This window comes from Biomphalaria glabrata, chromosome 18 (assembly GCF_947242115.1).
Source record: "Biomphalaria glabrata chromosome 18, xgBioGlab47.1, whole genome shotgun sequence".
In the NCBI taxonomy this organism is placed as follows: domain Eukaryota; kingdom Metazoa; phylum Mollusca; class Gastropoda; family Planorbidae; genus Biomphalaria; species Biomphalaria glabrata.
The window spans coordinates 3300660-3317489 of NC_074728.1; the positions used below are offsets into that span (position 1 = coordinate 3300660).

General features: G+C 36.8%; 1 protein-coding gene and 1 long non-coding RNA gene across 2 annotated transcripts in view; one reads left to right on the forward strand and one right to left on the reverse strand.

The window, feature by feature from the left end:
• LOC106073270 (uncharacterized) overlaps positions 1-12650 on the reverse strand; it is a 353065-nt gene extending 340415 nt beyond the window's left edge. The window contains exon 1 of the mRNA XM_056016627.1: positions 12480-12650. Coding sequence (XP_055872602.1) covers positions 12480-12554 — 75 coding nt within the window. The 5' untranslated portion in view covers positions 12555-12650. The remainder of the gene's footprint in view (positions 1-12479) is intronic.
• On the forward strand, positions 1579-5692 carry LOC129923872 (uncharacterized). Its single transcript, XR_008775808.1, has 3 exons — positions 1579-1981; positions 2100-5257; positions 5376-5692. It is a non-coding gene; the product is annotated as an uncharacterized LOC129923872 (long non-coding RNA).
• Positions 12651-16830: the final 4180 nt, after the last annotated feature.

Here is a 16830-nt window from a genome sequence, read left to right on the forward strand (position 1 = left end):
TAGCAGGGTGTGTTACGGAGTGTGTGTGTGTTTCTTTGGTGACGATGGGAAGACGTTAGCCTATGCAGTGTGAATGATGGTGCAAGATAAGCGGCATTGTCGTCAGAGGTCTTAGGTAGGACAGAAGAATTCAGAATGCCAGACAGAAAAGACGTGTTTTTGTAGTGAGTTAGATTTCGTTCAGAATGCCATTAATACTTTTTTTTTTAAAGTTTATCTCATGTTGATTTTGTTTTTATTGTAGTAAAAGTAACATTAAGTTATTTCAAGTTGTATACGTTTAAATAGTACACGCCTACAGCAGCTTAGTGCTACACGTCAATAAACGTCCACAACATGGGGGTCTACAGAAAACCGGAAAAAAATAAGCAAGTCTACGAGTAAAAAAAAAAAGTTTGGAAAAAAAAAAACAGTTCTAGACCTTGGAGTCAGTACATCGAAAGGCAGAAAAGGAAAGAAGAATTCAACCCCCAAGGAGATATAAAATGTTGAGAAAGTGTTGGGTCTAAATTTAAGAACATTGAGTGAGTGCATCACAAACCCGGAAGTTTGTGAAAAGCTTTACCCTCACATTTTGTGTACCCTACATAATCTGTTGACCGCCATTTGCGGAAGTCTTGTCTATTCGCATCACCAACTCAGCTAACCCCTCCTGTCAGGATTCACTACATTTAAGGTCTGCAACATCTTTAAACAATCGCCATAATGAGCGACTCATAATAATTGTTCATAATGGCGAGTAACAGTGCCTTAGATGATGTGTAAGGGATAGGATTGGATAGTAAGTATCTTGTACGCAATGCGTATTTTTCTCTGTTGTATTGAAAACTGCTAAAGCGTTGTTTGATCATAAAACAATTTGTAATTAGATTCACTCACGAGTAAACATTTCACAATTCAGTATTCTTATTGGCAATGTAATTAGATTATACAAATAAAAAAATAGAACTTTCACTAAATGAAGATCAGCAGGAAGCTTAACTCGTACCAAGCCGGAGATTAAGTGGAGTTAATTCTCTTTGTAAGGTTTTATTTACAAAAGGTCGCCTCCCTTGACGGCCAACATTTCACAATTCACTGTTTGAACTTAATGACTTACCTACTTGATAATGCACCTGGATGATGCCGCCTTCCCCATGTGGGATTGACTCCGCGATGGATCCGAATAAGGCATGGTGATTTTGATGTGTATGCCCTGTTGGATTGTCACATGATATCCTTCCTCCTACTCTCTCTTTTTAACTCTCCCTCTTTCTCCATCTACATTTTTCTCTTTACAGCTGTGTCCTCCTCTTTGTCACTCTTTCTTTCTCTCTCTCTTTCTCCAGTGATCTCTACTCTCACTCTCTCTCCTCTTCTCTCTCTCTCTCTTTCTCCAGTAATCTCTACTCTCTTTCTCCGGTGATCTCTACTCTCTTTCTCCTTTTCTCTTTTTTCTAGTGATCTCTACTCTCTGTCTCTCTCTTTTATGATTCGCATATCGAAGCAAAGAAAGATTGACTATGAAGATGGATATCTTTTTCTGTTTTTCCCAGCGCCTAGCAACGGGAAGTTCAGAAGAACTGGAAACGGAAGTGTACATTATGACTGTCACAGTGTTGTGCAAGGGTTATTAATTAGTTTAATAGATGTTATCAAAGCTCACCGATAGACTTGACAGAGACCAGACAAAGGTTAGGACAATGTCAGTTAGGTGTTTGTCTTGTAGAGAGACTGATATGTGGGTCGGGACAGACATTAGCAATGTTAGTTTAGGCGTAGGCTAGATACTCAGCCTATATAGAGTAGAGTTTGGGGCAATCGGGACACAACGCCATGTAGTTTTAGCAGGGGCGTGTGTCGTATGCTAGGCGTTTTCTGGTGAACGACACATACAGACATTGGGAGCAAGTCGCCGAGGTTGGCTCGCGATCTTGGCTCCAAGATGTGTGAGTTGTTTGCCAGAGACAACATGTAGGAACTTTAATTCTTAAGGACCAGGGTAAGAAGAAATGTTTTTATTAGTTATATATCTAGTATTAGATGTTAATTGATTATGAATAAATAGAATGGCGCTTTAGCTAGTTGTTAGCGATATTTTTGATTATTTGTCTATTTAGATTGACAGTCTTGGCGACTGTCTGAGTCTTAGTGACAGTCTGACGGTCAGAGACGGTAGATCTATATATGGTGTATCCTTGCCTGCTACGCAAGGGGATATCACTCTAGTATTGAGCGGACTGTGACGTTGGGTTCCAGGATCCGTGCAGAGACTAGAGAGAGAGAGAGAGAGAGAGAGACAAGAGAAATGGAGAGTTCATCGTGACCTACAGCCAAGTATCAATATCTATGTGATTATTAAATTTTAATTCTAGAATCACATGAGTATTATATGTAATTATAGTTGTTAATTAAATATTTATTTTTCTTATGAAAATTTGTGTCCAGAGATCATGATTTATATCATTATTGAATATTGTGGTCTTTAATCCATAGTATTTTGTGATGCGTGTGTTGTATCAGTTAAATTACATCAGTAAGAATCATCCTAGACGTATAGACATCAAGAGCTGATATCAAGATCTTGACAATTGGGGCCTCGTCTAAAGTTTTATTTTAATTTTTTTACGACACTTTAATGATGTCTGGGGGCTAATGAATAACTGGGACCTGTTATTTTTCTTTAAGTGAAAATACTTTGGTTATACTTGATATAGTATTGACTTTTTTTTTTTATCCAGCATAGTATTGAGAAAATTGTATTTTGCTTGTAAAGGTTTGGACGAATATTCACTGCTTAGAATTAGCATTAAGTAGAGTTTCTGTTTACACTTTTACACTTGTTGTAATACCATGATTGTATTTTTCAAAATTTTTTTTTTCTACATTTTGTTTTCTGCCTATTTTTGTTGTGGTACAGGTGAATTGGCTGTTTGGCAGTGGACGTCACACATGATCTATTTTTAGACTGTCACTCCTGATTCCTGCGCCCATTGTCTTGGGGCCTTCGTGTATCCACGGTTTGAGGGTAACGTAGTTATCTTCAGCGCGTGTTTTTTCAATGTTTAGGTAAGCTGTATGATGTAGTGAGATAAGGTGTAAGTTTTCTTGTTTTTATTTTTGATAGGGAGCTTAGGGATTTCATAGAGGTGGGATAGAAAGAGGTGGACATTATTTTTAAAGCATAATTACTGCACTGGGCAGTGTTACATTTATACTGTGCTTATACTGTGTTTTTGCAGGCAGACAGGGGCGAGATATTGTTTGGAGAAGGTAGAAGGGGGTTGGACCTGTATGTTCGCGTTGGGTAAACGTATAGTGTCGTTGTCCTCAGTTATTTTTTTTTCTTGCTTTTTAGCTTGTTAAGCTTTGTAGATGGTTAGCCAGGTGAGCAGTACTGTTGGCCAGTTGTTTTTTTTGTTGCCATTTTGGTGTTTTGATAGGCGGGATAGGGGGTTTGAGAGACAGACAATGGCGTTGGGTCATGTAGTGTCTACCCCACCCATGTATTTTAGTAATGCCTATCAAACCTTGTAGTTGTTAATGGAAGTTTTGGAATTTCGTTTCCAGTGCCATGCCAGAGGGCAGGGACATTTGTTTTTCTTCTCCCTCTTAGTTAAGGTCGAGCGTTGATTTTTTTTACCTGGTGTGTCCTTGTTGTACGGATTCATGGTAGTTAAGTCACAGGGTGACGTAATGATTTTTTGTTGTTGCGGCAAGAGTTGTTTTTTTTACAGTGGGTCTCGAGTTTTGTTGGGCCTGGTTTCAGTTTTTTGTATGCCGTCTATTTTTTTTGCTTGAACGTGTTGATGATAGTTGGCTATAGCTCTATATAGAATATCCGACATTAGGTATGTCGTGGATTTTTTTATTTCAGTGAGATGTTGCTGTGTTGACAGATCATCAGTTTATCAAGGTCATTTGATTAGTTTGTTCAACGTTTGATATTACTAAGATGTTAAAGTTTAGGCCTGACGAGCTTGAATTGGTATTGATTTTTTTTTTACATAGATTTTTTTTTGTTGGCAAATATTTGAGCTTTAGCTGAGTTATGGCGATTAATGTACACGCTATCTAGGTAGTTCAGAAAATTGACGTTTTAGGACATTTGTATCCAAGGTGGAACATGAGTTGTTTGTTGAAGAGTCAAGTGAGTCCTTCTAATGGAGGAGAGTGCATAACAGACACTGAAGTAAATGACAAAGCGTTGTTTTTTTTTTTATACGACATGTGTGATGGACACTGGCAGTGAGTACAGCCATTTTACAATTTCTATTCTATTATAGGGATGCTAATGAATTTTGTATTTTCATTTTATTATCATTATGTTTTAGTTACTTATATATTGAATTATACTGTTCTATATTTAGGTCGAAAATAAGATGCAAGTGGAGCTTGCAATCCGAAAAACTTTGTCCATGATTAGATGATATCATTTTTCTTACTTTTAGTTTTATATTAATTCGTGTTTTACTTGCACTCGAGATTTGATTGGCAGAATTGCATGTTCACTTTGATGTATATTTTTTTTGTAAATCTACTTGCAGAGATTCATGACTATATTATTTGATGTTTAAAGTTGAAGTTTGTGACAGTTGCAGTGCAGATATATGAGATGACGATGTTCACATGTTTGTTTTGATTTTTTTTTCTTCTTAATTACAACCACTTTGTTTATGATTTTATAATCTTATTCCAGTGTGCTACAGTTGCCTAAAGACTTTGGTTAGCAATGCTGCATGTGTTCTATAACATTATTTTTATGTCTCAATATAGTTCCAGAATTTGTTCTCCAAATGTGAGATGGTAGAGGCAGTTTAGTGAGTCGTATTAGTGTGACTTTGGTTGCAAATATTGCAACAAAAGTCAAAGGAGAAGGGGAAGATGTCACAGTGTTGTGCAAGGGTTATTAATTAGTTTAATAGATGTTATCAAAGCTCACCGATAGACTTGACAGAGACCAGACAAAGGTTAGGACAATGTCAGTTAGGTGTTTGTCTTGTAGAGAGACTGATATGTGGGTCGGGACAGACATTAGCAATGTTAGTTTAGGCGTAGGCTAGATACTCAGCCTATATAGAGTAGAGTTTGGGGCAATCGGGACACAACGCCATGTAGTTTTAGCAGGGGCGTGTGTCGTATGCTAGGCGTTTTCTGGTGAACGACACATACAGACATTGGGAGCAAGTCGCCGAGGTTGGCTCGCGATCTTGGCTCCAAGATGTGTGAGTTGTTTGCCAGAGACAACATGTAGGAACTTTAATTCTTAAGGACCAGGGTAAGAAGAAATGTTTTTATTAGTTATATATCTAGTATTAGATGTTAATTGATTATGAATAAATAGAATGGCGCTTTAGCTAGTTGTTAGCGATATTTTTGATTATTTGTCTATTTAGATTGACAGTCTTGGCGACTGTCTGAGTCTTAGTGACAGTCTGACGGTCAGAGACGGTAGATCTATATATGGTGTATCCTTGCCTGCTACGCAAGGGGATATCACTCTAGTATTGAGCGGACTGTGACGTTGGGTTCCAGGATCCGTGCAGAGACTAGAGAGAGAGAGAGAGAGAGAGAGACAAGAGAAATGGAGAGTTCATCGTGACCTACAGCCAAGTATCAATATCTATGTGATTATTAAATTTTAATTCTAGAATCACATGAGTATTATATGTAATTATAGTTGTTAATTAAATATTTATTTTTCTTATGAAAATTTGTGTCCAGAGATCATGATTTATATCATTATTGAATATTGTGGTCTTTAATCCATAGTATTTTGTGATGCGTGTGTTGTATCAGTTAAATTACATCAGTAAGAATCATCCTAGACGTATAGACATCAAGAGCTGATATCAAGATCTTGACAATGACGTCATAACGTGTCTATGACAACATCTTTAAAAGAGCAGGTAATCCGGTAAAAAAAAAATTAAAACACGGAAAAAAATAAACTATAACATTTAATAAATTCTTCCGTGAATTAAAGATGGTCCAAAGTTATGAAAGATCTCACCTTAAGGAACTAGAATGCATCCTTATACACATGCGCATACACACACACACACGTTCTGTGTGTACGGAAATGAAACGTGTTATGGCACGATTAGTAATTTTGCGGGAAAAGTTTGTTTCATGAAAGTTTTGACTTGGAGACAATGACGCGACGAACTGAACTCAAGACTAGGATTAAGGAATTAAGAGACTTTTGGCAGCCATAGAGTAATGTCGGCTTAAGCAGCTAAAGTGGACATTTAGCTTGATGGCATTCGACGGTTCCCTTCGTTATTAGTAAACTTCTTGTTGGACATTCGCTATCAGCGTCGACTAGATTATAGTGTTGGCCTTTCGACTGAATTATTTCATTTCATTATTTGAGAGTTACCTCTGACGTAGGCCCCTATCTGCATCTGCTTTTTTTTTCTTTTAACTTTGTCTGCTTGTTTGATCCAATTGAATTGGTTTTATTCTGCGTTCCGAGATGTCGACTCGTTAAAGTGTTCGTACGTCTCAAAGCAGAAGTTCAGTTGCGCAATCATCGTTACTTACTGTTCCTCTTATTAGCTTGCAAATTCTGTATGGGTCAAGGGCACTGTGTGGAATAGGGATAAGGGTTTCTAAAACGGCTATAAAGATTTTTGTTTAAAATGTGACAGTTCATGATAGTTTATGTCCGTTGTTCTATAGTCTTGCTGAAGCCGTGATGAGAAAGGAGAGTTTGGCGTGTGGCTAGCGATTCCGCCCTGTAAACCATCAATTGCTACAGAAACGGCAAAATTTAAACATCGAACCACTAGTTTTTTTTTAAAAAAGAAAGGCAATGAATTTATTGTTTTTTTACAATACCTCTATTCAGCTCGTACCTTTGTGGAAACTTCTGGGTTGGAAAAACCATTTGGGTGGAACCTGGATGCGGATCTTTAAAACGGCTCAAACAATTTTTCTAGAAATTGGACAATTGCTGAATATCGTTGGGAAAAGAATTACTAGCTCGTTGGTCACACGGGGAAAACTAGTTTGACCGTTATAATTGTTCTAAGCAAAAAAAAAAAGAAGGAATTAATAGAAATTTGGCTAGAGAACGAGCAAATGTTCATCTGGAATGGACTTGAATGTCTTCGTTTATTGGGTGAGGTAAATAATCCTTTTTTTTTTAATCTAACAATTACTTGTTATAAAGATTTTCAAAATAGTCTGTATAGAGAGGTATTGTCTTTTTTTTAAAAGTATTTTTGATGGGTTTTTTTTTTACTTGTTAAACGTTTAAATTATATAATTGTATTTCAGATAATATATGAAAGACACAAAGATAAAGGCACATTTTTCGTCCCATATGCTAGGACAAATTTGTACAAATACTCCTTCTTCCCTAATGCTATTAGAGCATGGAATAGGACACATTTGTACAAATACTCCTTCTTCCCTAATGCTATTAGAGCATGGAATGGGTTGCCTGAGGTAGCCAGGAAAACCAGTGACTTGGCAGAATTTAAGTCATTGGTTAATATGCATGACTAAATGCATGACGCGTAGGACGTAATCATCTTCTTTTTTTGAAGTAACGTCTGTGTTGTATAAGAAGAAGCTGTCATATCCTTGTTTTGACTTACCATTCTGTGCACTTATAAGCTCTTGTGCTTCGAATTCAGGGAAAAGTGAGATGGAAATGGGAAATCCCGTTTCTTATTATGTCATAAGTTATGGCGACCCCCCTCTCATAAACATAGCCGTAATAATCATCTTTGTATTTTATCCATTTCAAGTCTAATAGAGCAAGCCAGGGCAAAATAATATTGGGAACTACTCAGCCCCAATAACAGCCAGAAGGCAGACTCCTAACCTCTCGTCCGATTACATAAGTAGGTACGTATGACGGGATACCAGGCGCCCCTGTCCACCTCCCTGCGTCTTGTGACGCCCCCTACCCACTTAGTTAGGGAGACATTATCTGGCGCACAAGGGGGAAATCATCCCGACTCTTTTTTTTTTCCTTGCTTGGCTCAAGACTTGATAGGCCAGTGAGGAAAGGGAGAGAATCAATAACTTCTCAATCTGGTAGCCATTACCTCCCTTACAAAAGCAAGATGTATGCCGGCCGGCGTCTTAAAGCCATTAGAGACTTATTTTCGTATTTTTTTTTTTCCTCTTTCAAACCCACAGACCGATATGTTTACCCTTGCGAGTCATTCCTTAACCCTTAGGATCTGGATTTAAAAAAAAAAAATAGAAAAGTGAAATGAAACGAAGATGACCTCTGTTTTGATTTCTTCCCTCGCGCGCCAGTCTCGACCTCACAGTTATCAAAGCCTCGTTATCGTTTCTTTACATACATTGACGCAATGATGCAACTGCAGAAACCAATCTCGTAACCCTCTCTCTCTGTCTCTCACTCTGTCTGTCTCACTCTGTCCTCTCGGTCTCTCTCTTCTCTCTCTGTTCTCTCTGTGTGTCTCTTCTCTCTGTTCTCTCTTCTCTCTGTTCTGTCTCTCTATTTTCTCTATCTCTCTGTTCTGTCTTCTCTCTTCTCTCTCTCTCTCTCTCTGTGTTGTCTCTCTCTTCTCTCTTTGTCCCTTCTATCTTCTCTCTGTGTTGTCTCTCTCTTCTCTCTTTGTCCATTCTATCTTCTCTCTGTGTTGTCTCTCTCTTCTCTCTTTGTCCCTTCTATCTTCTCTCTGTGTTGTCTCTCTCTTCTCTGTCCATTCTATCTTCTCTCTGTGTTGTCTCTCTCTTCTCTCTTTGTCCCTTCTATCTTCTCTCTGTGTTGTCTCTCTCTTCTCTCTTTGTCCCTTCTATCTTCTCTCTGTGTTGTCTCTCTCTTCTCTCTTTGTCCCTTCTATCTTCTCTCTGTGTGTATCTCTATCTCCTTCCGTGTCTCTCCTCTCTTCTCTCTTGTTTGTTATATCTGGTCATGTCTCAGTGATGTCTTGAATGAATTATTGCGCCTGTCTTTTCTACCCATATCTTACTCTTTAACTGCAAAGAGCCAATTTCGAATTCATTGTATAACTAAAAGTCTCCCCAAGGGGCGTAGTACAGCTGGCGTCCGGGGCTCGATACTTTATTGGCGCCCTCGGCCCTTTTCCATGAGCATCATATAGTAATATAAGCGTATATATAGAAAATACAGATTATAATATAGGCCAAATACAAAGAGCGTACTACCAAACTAAATTATCTACAATAATCCCGCTGCTACAAAATAATAGACTACTTTTCGTGCTAATAAAGAACACTGACGTTTCTGATTCATCTTGTAAGTTTTTTTTAAATCTACTTTTTAAAAATTCAATCATAAATCGGTAGCAAAGATTATTGCAGCCACTATCAACCTGCATAAAGTATAGGATTATAAAAAAATTGTCCTCTACATGGATGTAAAATATTTATAAACACAAGATGGAATGGCCCATGTATTTAAAAAAAAAACAATTGTTTTTATTTAAACTTGTAGTTAAGTCTGATCGACTACTGTAGATTTATGTTTTGTAAGTCATGGAAACGCCAAGAGCTTGCCATACCTATCATCACAGTTTGTAAATTTTATTCATCTTGATCCACACTAGAATATCAACTAATAAGTGGCATTTAAGAAAATAGGAACTTTGATTCGACTTATCTTACAATTAAAACGATGTGAAAGCTTTGAGATATGTAGACATTGATTGTCAAAATGTTTTTTTTTAAGGAATCGTTTCTGGTGGGATAATGCCATAAATCCAAGAAATGCATCCTCAAGTTAAGAAAAAAAAAATGTACGCTCAAATTTCGTCAATAAACTGTAGTTCAAACTAGTATGATGAAACTGCACTGATGTCAGATTACATACAAGGCGTTCAACAAAAAAAAAAATATGAAAAAAAAGTAAAGCATTGTTGGCAAATAGTCAACAATTAATTTTTTTTTAATTAGGAGTTAGTGTAGCCAAGGAAATGAAATGGTTGTAACTGCTTTTAAATATTTGAAACCAATATCTCTTGTACTCGCTTTAACCATCAAGATTGAAGCTTTTCCAGATCTAAAATAATGTACATAAAACTTCTAATAGTAGCTTTACTCCAAACCCCCAACCTCACCCCCAAAAAAAAAATGTGGGCTGTTAGCTAAGGGGCCAATCGTTTTCCTGCATTGCAAGCTTCCGAAATTCACTTTACCACACTTTGCTCTTACTAAGAAAAGCCCAATCAAATTAGAAACTTGAGAAGGGGTGATACTTAGATGTGAGAGGCAGTTAGTTGAGGCAGTTGTCAATGTGCTTTCGTAATGGGCTCGACTGATCATGCTCGTGTTCAGAAGACGTCATGTAACCGAGATCATTCGTTATAAGAGGCCAGAACAATGACATGCAACGTCACAACCTGTGGGCAGACTAAACCAACAGCTCGTTGCCACGTCGTACATACCTGACCACAGGTCAGTGTCCAGGCCTTCTATAACGATTGGTCAGTTGTGACGTGCCTAATTATTTGTGTAAAAAGTGTCAACTGTACGTCGCTGAGAAGAAAGGATGGTTGCCTAGTCGTGCGGTTTGCGCGCCGGACTGTCGTTCAGATTTATCGATGGTCCCGGGTTCAAAACCTGCCCGCTCCCATCCCCCGTCGTCCTGCGGGAGGTTTGGACTAGGAAGTAATCATCTTCAACTATGAAGGAACATCCGAAACATGTAAAACATTTTACAAACAAACATATAAGCTTTGTTACTTTAAAGTATTTTTAAAATATTTTTCTTGTTATTTGCCTAAAATTCAAATATGAGTTAAAACTACAACAGTTTTTAGTTATTGGCAGAAAGAAATAATTTTGCGCCCTCTTTGCCAGCACCCAGGAGGTGAGAAGGGGCGAGCGCCAAACAGTTTGAGAAACGCTTGAATACATCGGATTTAAATACGAGTGGAAGTCACTTGCAGAATTAAAATGAGAATAACGGTCATTCATAAGAGATAAAGTAACACAATTAATAATTAGATGTTTGATAGTTTGCTTCGGAACAACAGCTGGAGATCACTTACAAAGGCTGCGGGATACACAGTTGAGGCCAAAAGAAAATCCGCTGACGAGGACAGACGAAGAGGGTGAAAAGAAAATCTAAATCGACCACCGGCAGAAAATGGTTATGTCTGCGATGGTTGTAGCGAAATAAGTTGGTCGCTGCTGGAGCTGGGTAGCTCATGTGAAATACCGCACCCCTCATTAACCTTCGGACTCGAAGACAAGCCTTAGTTAAAAACAATTATTTTAAAGATGGGAAATGTCCAGAAAATCTTTTGTCGCCCCCCTGAGTGCGACGCCCGGTGCATGATGCCCCCCTTTGCCCCACTTCACTACGCTTCTGCACCCTCTCTCTCTCTCTCTCTATTTCTTTCTCTCTCTCTCTCTCTGAATGACTTTTCCTTAAAAAAAAAAACGATCTAAACAACTTAATATTTCTTTCTTAACCAACCTTCTCTCTCTCTCTCTCTCTATCTCTGTCTCTCTCTATCTGTCTCTCTGACCATCATTTTGTCTCTTCTACTTTGTTCTGTCTGCAAAAATGTATATGCTGCAAGAACATTTCATTCCTTATAGATTTTGAGGTGTTTATGATTAAAACCAAATTAAAAAAAAAAAAAATTCTGAAAAAATCAAGTGCAATAACATATATTGCTAATGTAGTATAACATATTTAAATTGGTTATCTCCCTTGTCTAGGTTTTATTCTGCTTCGTTCTATTTGTATAGTCCAGTAACCATCTACTTCAAAGAAACACAGATAGTCTCACTTCATTCACTCGAAAATAGATGGACACTACAAACACGTCCAACAGAATCCGTTTGTTTCATTGTTAGTTGATACGCCAATTGTTTGTAATATAATGGGAAACACTTATAAGTGACAAACAAAAGTATTAAGGAAAAAATAAATTCTATTTTATATTAATAAATATACAGATATGATCAACAGGGCTCAACTTACACCATATCTACTTGAAGTATGTAGCAAGTAAGGTGTTAGTACTTTGAATAATGTTACATAAATGGATAACAAGATAGCACTGTGTGGAAAGTTAGTAGATAACTAGATAGGCCTAGTCATTTGTTTGAAATTATTGGATAAGCTAAATAAGTCTTCTGTCTGAAATTAGTGGGCAACTAAATAGTCTTGTGTGTGAAATTGGTAGATAACTGCATAGTCATTTGTGTGAAATAAGTGGATAACTTAACTGTTTGTGAAAATAGTGGAAGGACTAGATAGTCCTTTGTATGAAATCAATGGTCTGGTAGCTGGTAAGTTTGAAATAAATTATAGAAATAAAATATAGATAGGAAGACAGAAAAAAAAATGAAGCGGAGGAAGAGATAGAAAAAGTTAATTGAATGTGTATGTGCGTATGAGAGAGAGTGTGTGTGTGTAAGAGAGTGACATGAGAGGGGCAGAGAGAGTGTCGGACAGATTGGAGAGGTATAGAAAGAGTTTGAGAAAAGGTGAGAGAAGTATCAAGAAATTTAATGTAATTGTATGTACTCACCATCAAATTTAATCCAAAAAACAGAGTTCTGAATTGATGATCCTTAATCCTATGAAATGATGAATTGTAATTCATTGAATTGATGAATCTCAATCCTCACAATTGATTAATGTTAATCCATTGAATTGAAAAACGTCAATATTTAGAAATTATGAATTTTAATCCTTTGAATTAATGAATTTGAAGAGAAAAACTTCAATATTTAGAAATGATGATTTTTAATCCTTTGAATTAATCAATTTTCAATACTTAGAACACAATACTTTGAAATGATACTTTTAAATCCATGAATACATGAATTTTAAAACCATGAATAGATGAATTGTAATTAATTTTAATCCACTTTAATCTTTTTTGTTTCTTTTCAAGAATCAGTTCAACTTAAACTGACAATGCAAATTGTTCACAAGAATTTCTGTAGATTGAAATATTGATTGTATATCAAATCGTCAATTGAACATTCCTATATACTCTGGTTTACTGGTCGACGTTCTTATGTACAGCAGCATCTGCACTTTCTAAAATAAGATTTTGATAAAAGAATTTCAAAGTACGGTCGGATTCCTCTACTCACGAATGTTCTGAAAAGTACATAAACACTTGTTATAAAAAAAAATACTTAGACTTTTATTCTAAAAATACTTCATTGATTAAATTTTAAATTTCTTACCAGTGGCGTAGCTAGGGTGGGGGGAGGGTGGGCATTTGAATATCTCCCCGGCCCCCACTTAAGGGAGGCCCCCAAATGAGTGTTATAAAATGATTTTACATTAAATATTAAATATTACGCAAAATGGGGGGATCCCCAAAGAGGTCACGCCCTCGGGCCCCAAAATCATGGCAAATTCCTAGCTACGAGAACAAATCTTATAATTTGTTATCGCTATGTCCTATAGATTGTTCTGTGTCTAGACTCTCTGTGCTATGATGCTTTATGTATTGGATATTTCTAAACCATCTTGCCAATTTGTATGACCATATGAGAAAAAAAGATTGTGACTACACTCATACAAACTGTATTGACAATTACCGAAGGACTATGAGGCATTAATTAGAATGTTTAGATTAACAATAAAAAAAAGTGTCAGCAATTCTAGCCAGACACTTTCTATCATTAGTCATAAACTTGATTCTGGATTCTAGATCGAGATTCGATCAAATTCAAAGACCAATTCGTAGATCTAGAATCTAGATAATTAGATATTAGATCTAGATCTAGAATCTAACTTTTTTTTTTGTTTAAATAAGTTTATAAGTGATATTAGATCTAGATTAGATCTAAGGCCTTTAGATCTAGATTAGACCTAGACCTACTATGAAACAGTTCCTTACTTTTAAACCCTAAGCAATGACACGTTGTCGTTTTCAAAATGTCGCCTCCATCAAAAATTATTCCCTCATATTCTATAGTGATATTTCCAAACACAGTAAGGTCACGTGTCATAAATTGCTAGCTTCCAGACGACACGGCGGCTTGCCTTGAACTGACCCAACGGAAGAACAACTCACAGACATTCAACTTGTGTCATAGCAAATGCACAGATACGCTTGACTGATTCACGGGAAACATGGCATCTAGAAAACCCAAGTGTCTATAATTGTGTGAGTGTGTGCGCCTGTTATTAACACATCATCAACTGTATGGCTTGTCTTACGAAGCAGAGCACGTGAATACACAGCGAAAGGCGGTTTGAGTCTAGAGGAGCCGGATTTTTTTTTTCTTCCTACAGCTGACTTCAATGTTCACTGTTCATTGTACTAGCAACATTGATCTCTAGATCTACAATTCTAGATCTACATTTGGAACCATCGTAGCCAACACTCTGTACAGTTGAAGATAACAGCATTCTAATTTTCCTTGGCACAGTCTGCAGAAGAGCCCACAGCTCAGCAGCAAACAGCTGGCTTGAAGAAGAAGAACCATCGTAAACCCATTTAAGAACAAGAGAAAAAAAAACTTGAAATAAAATTTCACATTTTGTTTACTTAATTCAAAATATATTTAAAGAACATTAAAAGTCAAACTACTTTATAACTCACTATTTTTATACATCAAATAGAAATGTGAATTAGCCTAACATGAACAAAAGTTATTAATATTTTTGAAGAAGGTAGTTGGTGTGAAGGTCATTGTAGATATAATCGTCTGCTATGGATAAAATGATCAATTAATTTTTTTTTTCTTTAGACTTTTTTTTTACCAAATAGATTCTTGCCTTATAAATTAGATACTTCTCTACTAAACAGAAGAATATTGAGATATATCGTCTGATCCAAGGAAATTACAATTACTATTAGGCATTTCCGATTCAACCTTAACCTTGAATATGAATTGATGGTGTTATTTTAAAATAAAAAAGTTGTAATTATATAAACATAATAAGGCCAACCAATATTATTCTTAAAACATATTTTGTAACCATATTAACATATCACACTACATGTATTGATGTAATCCCATAATTGAAAGTAATACATGATCAATTAAAGTTCACATCTTCGCTTATCCCTTTTTCTGTTGAACTGTTGGGGCACCACCAGAGACGTAGTGAGAGGGGGCAAGGAGGCACGATGCCCCGGGAGCCACCCTCAGGGGTAGGGGGCGCCACACGCAGAGAGGCGTAAAAAAAGTAAAATTATTGAGATATTTTAGTTAGATAATACGTTTTTAGGTTATTAGTATTCTATTATTATTAAGAACTTTTTATTTATAAGCCTATTTTTTTTCGCTTTGAAGTTCATGGAATATGATGGGGGGGGGGGGGGGCGCTAAAAAAATATTTTGCCCGGGGGTGCACGCTTTGCTCACCACGCCTCTGGGCACCACACAGGATTCGTTGACAGTACGTTGTTTCTCCATTCCCTGTCTTATACTATGGATGAAATTTCTTTCAATGACAGGTCTATCCATTTTTTTTATCTCCCCATCGCTTTGTCTGCCTGGCCTTCTATTTCCTGGTACTGTTCCATGAAGCAAAGCGTAATAATCTGTTGCTTCTTTCAGTATTTAACATTTCAACTTTAAGACCAAATTTAAAATCTGCTCCTGTGTGAACCTCAACCGAGAAGTTCATTATAGAAAAGTGGTGCCCCCGCTGCGGGTAAGAAGAGGAAACCGTGCCTTATATTCTGTTTGACTGCCCCCAGACTTGCTGATCTCCGTCTCGACAGGTCTGGGAAACCCAAAATTCTCGACCTGTATGGCGACATGTATGCACTACGCAAGACAGCAGGGTTTCTGTCCAGGGCTTTTGCAAGACAGGATTTGAGTCTCCCAAGCCCTCACTCTAATGGAGTTTGATGATGATGATGATGATTATAGAAAAGTGTCATTTTAATGTCAACTCTTTTAAATAAATTTATAGATCTTAACACGTAAACATAAGCAGTTATATTAAACAATGAAATGGCAAATCTCTAAGAATAATCATAATTTAATTTTTGAAAACGATGCGTTATTTATTGTTCTTTCTTATTAATATTCTTAGTTTTAATATATGAAACAGAACAGGTTTGTTGTATTTAAGGAAACGCTGTATTAACAGTACCGGAGTTACCTCCGTCAATAGGTTTTGTTTAACTTTTTTCTTCAAGGGTTCCTCTAGTTGTCATTGGTTAGGGCTCATTGAGCCGCCCTTTCGCGCCATGGTTGCTACGCCAATGCCTACTGAGCAATGCAGTTGACATACACGTTACTGACTGTATTATTATATTACAGGCTTTACTGTGAAGTATGTTAGATAAATCTTTATGTAACACAGTAATAATTTAGGCCTAATTGACTAAAATGATTGATAACTTAAAACCGAGTCCATCCAGCTCTAATTGGTACCTGACATTAGTTGACCAAAAGTAAAAGCTGTAGGTCGTTGTGCTGGCCATATGACACCCTGGTTAACTGTGGGCCACAGAAACAGATTTACTTTACATCATCTGCCCTATAGATTGCAAAATTTGAAAGTGGAACTTTACTTTTTCATAAGAATACTAAATACAAAAGTAGCTGATTTATGGGGCGTTCATTCGCAGTACACGATTTGGTGTTTTTTTTTTTTTCATTCGGGATTTTAATGTTAATCATGTAAGCTATTTCTAATTTCGTCAGTGACATTTTTTTTTCAGCAGAGCGAATAATTCAAAATTACATAAGAACAGGACCGGCCTTAGATGATTGGAGGCTCTAGGCGAATTGAATTTATGGCCCCCAGTGAAATAGAAAAAATAAATAATAAACATTGAAAAAAATAAAATTACGAGATTTCTATAAAACCTAGTGTGCTACTACAATTACATTGGGCACAAGCTAGGCTAGTTTCTCTCTAGAACATTGGTTTGAGTCCTGTGCTAGGTT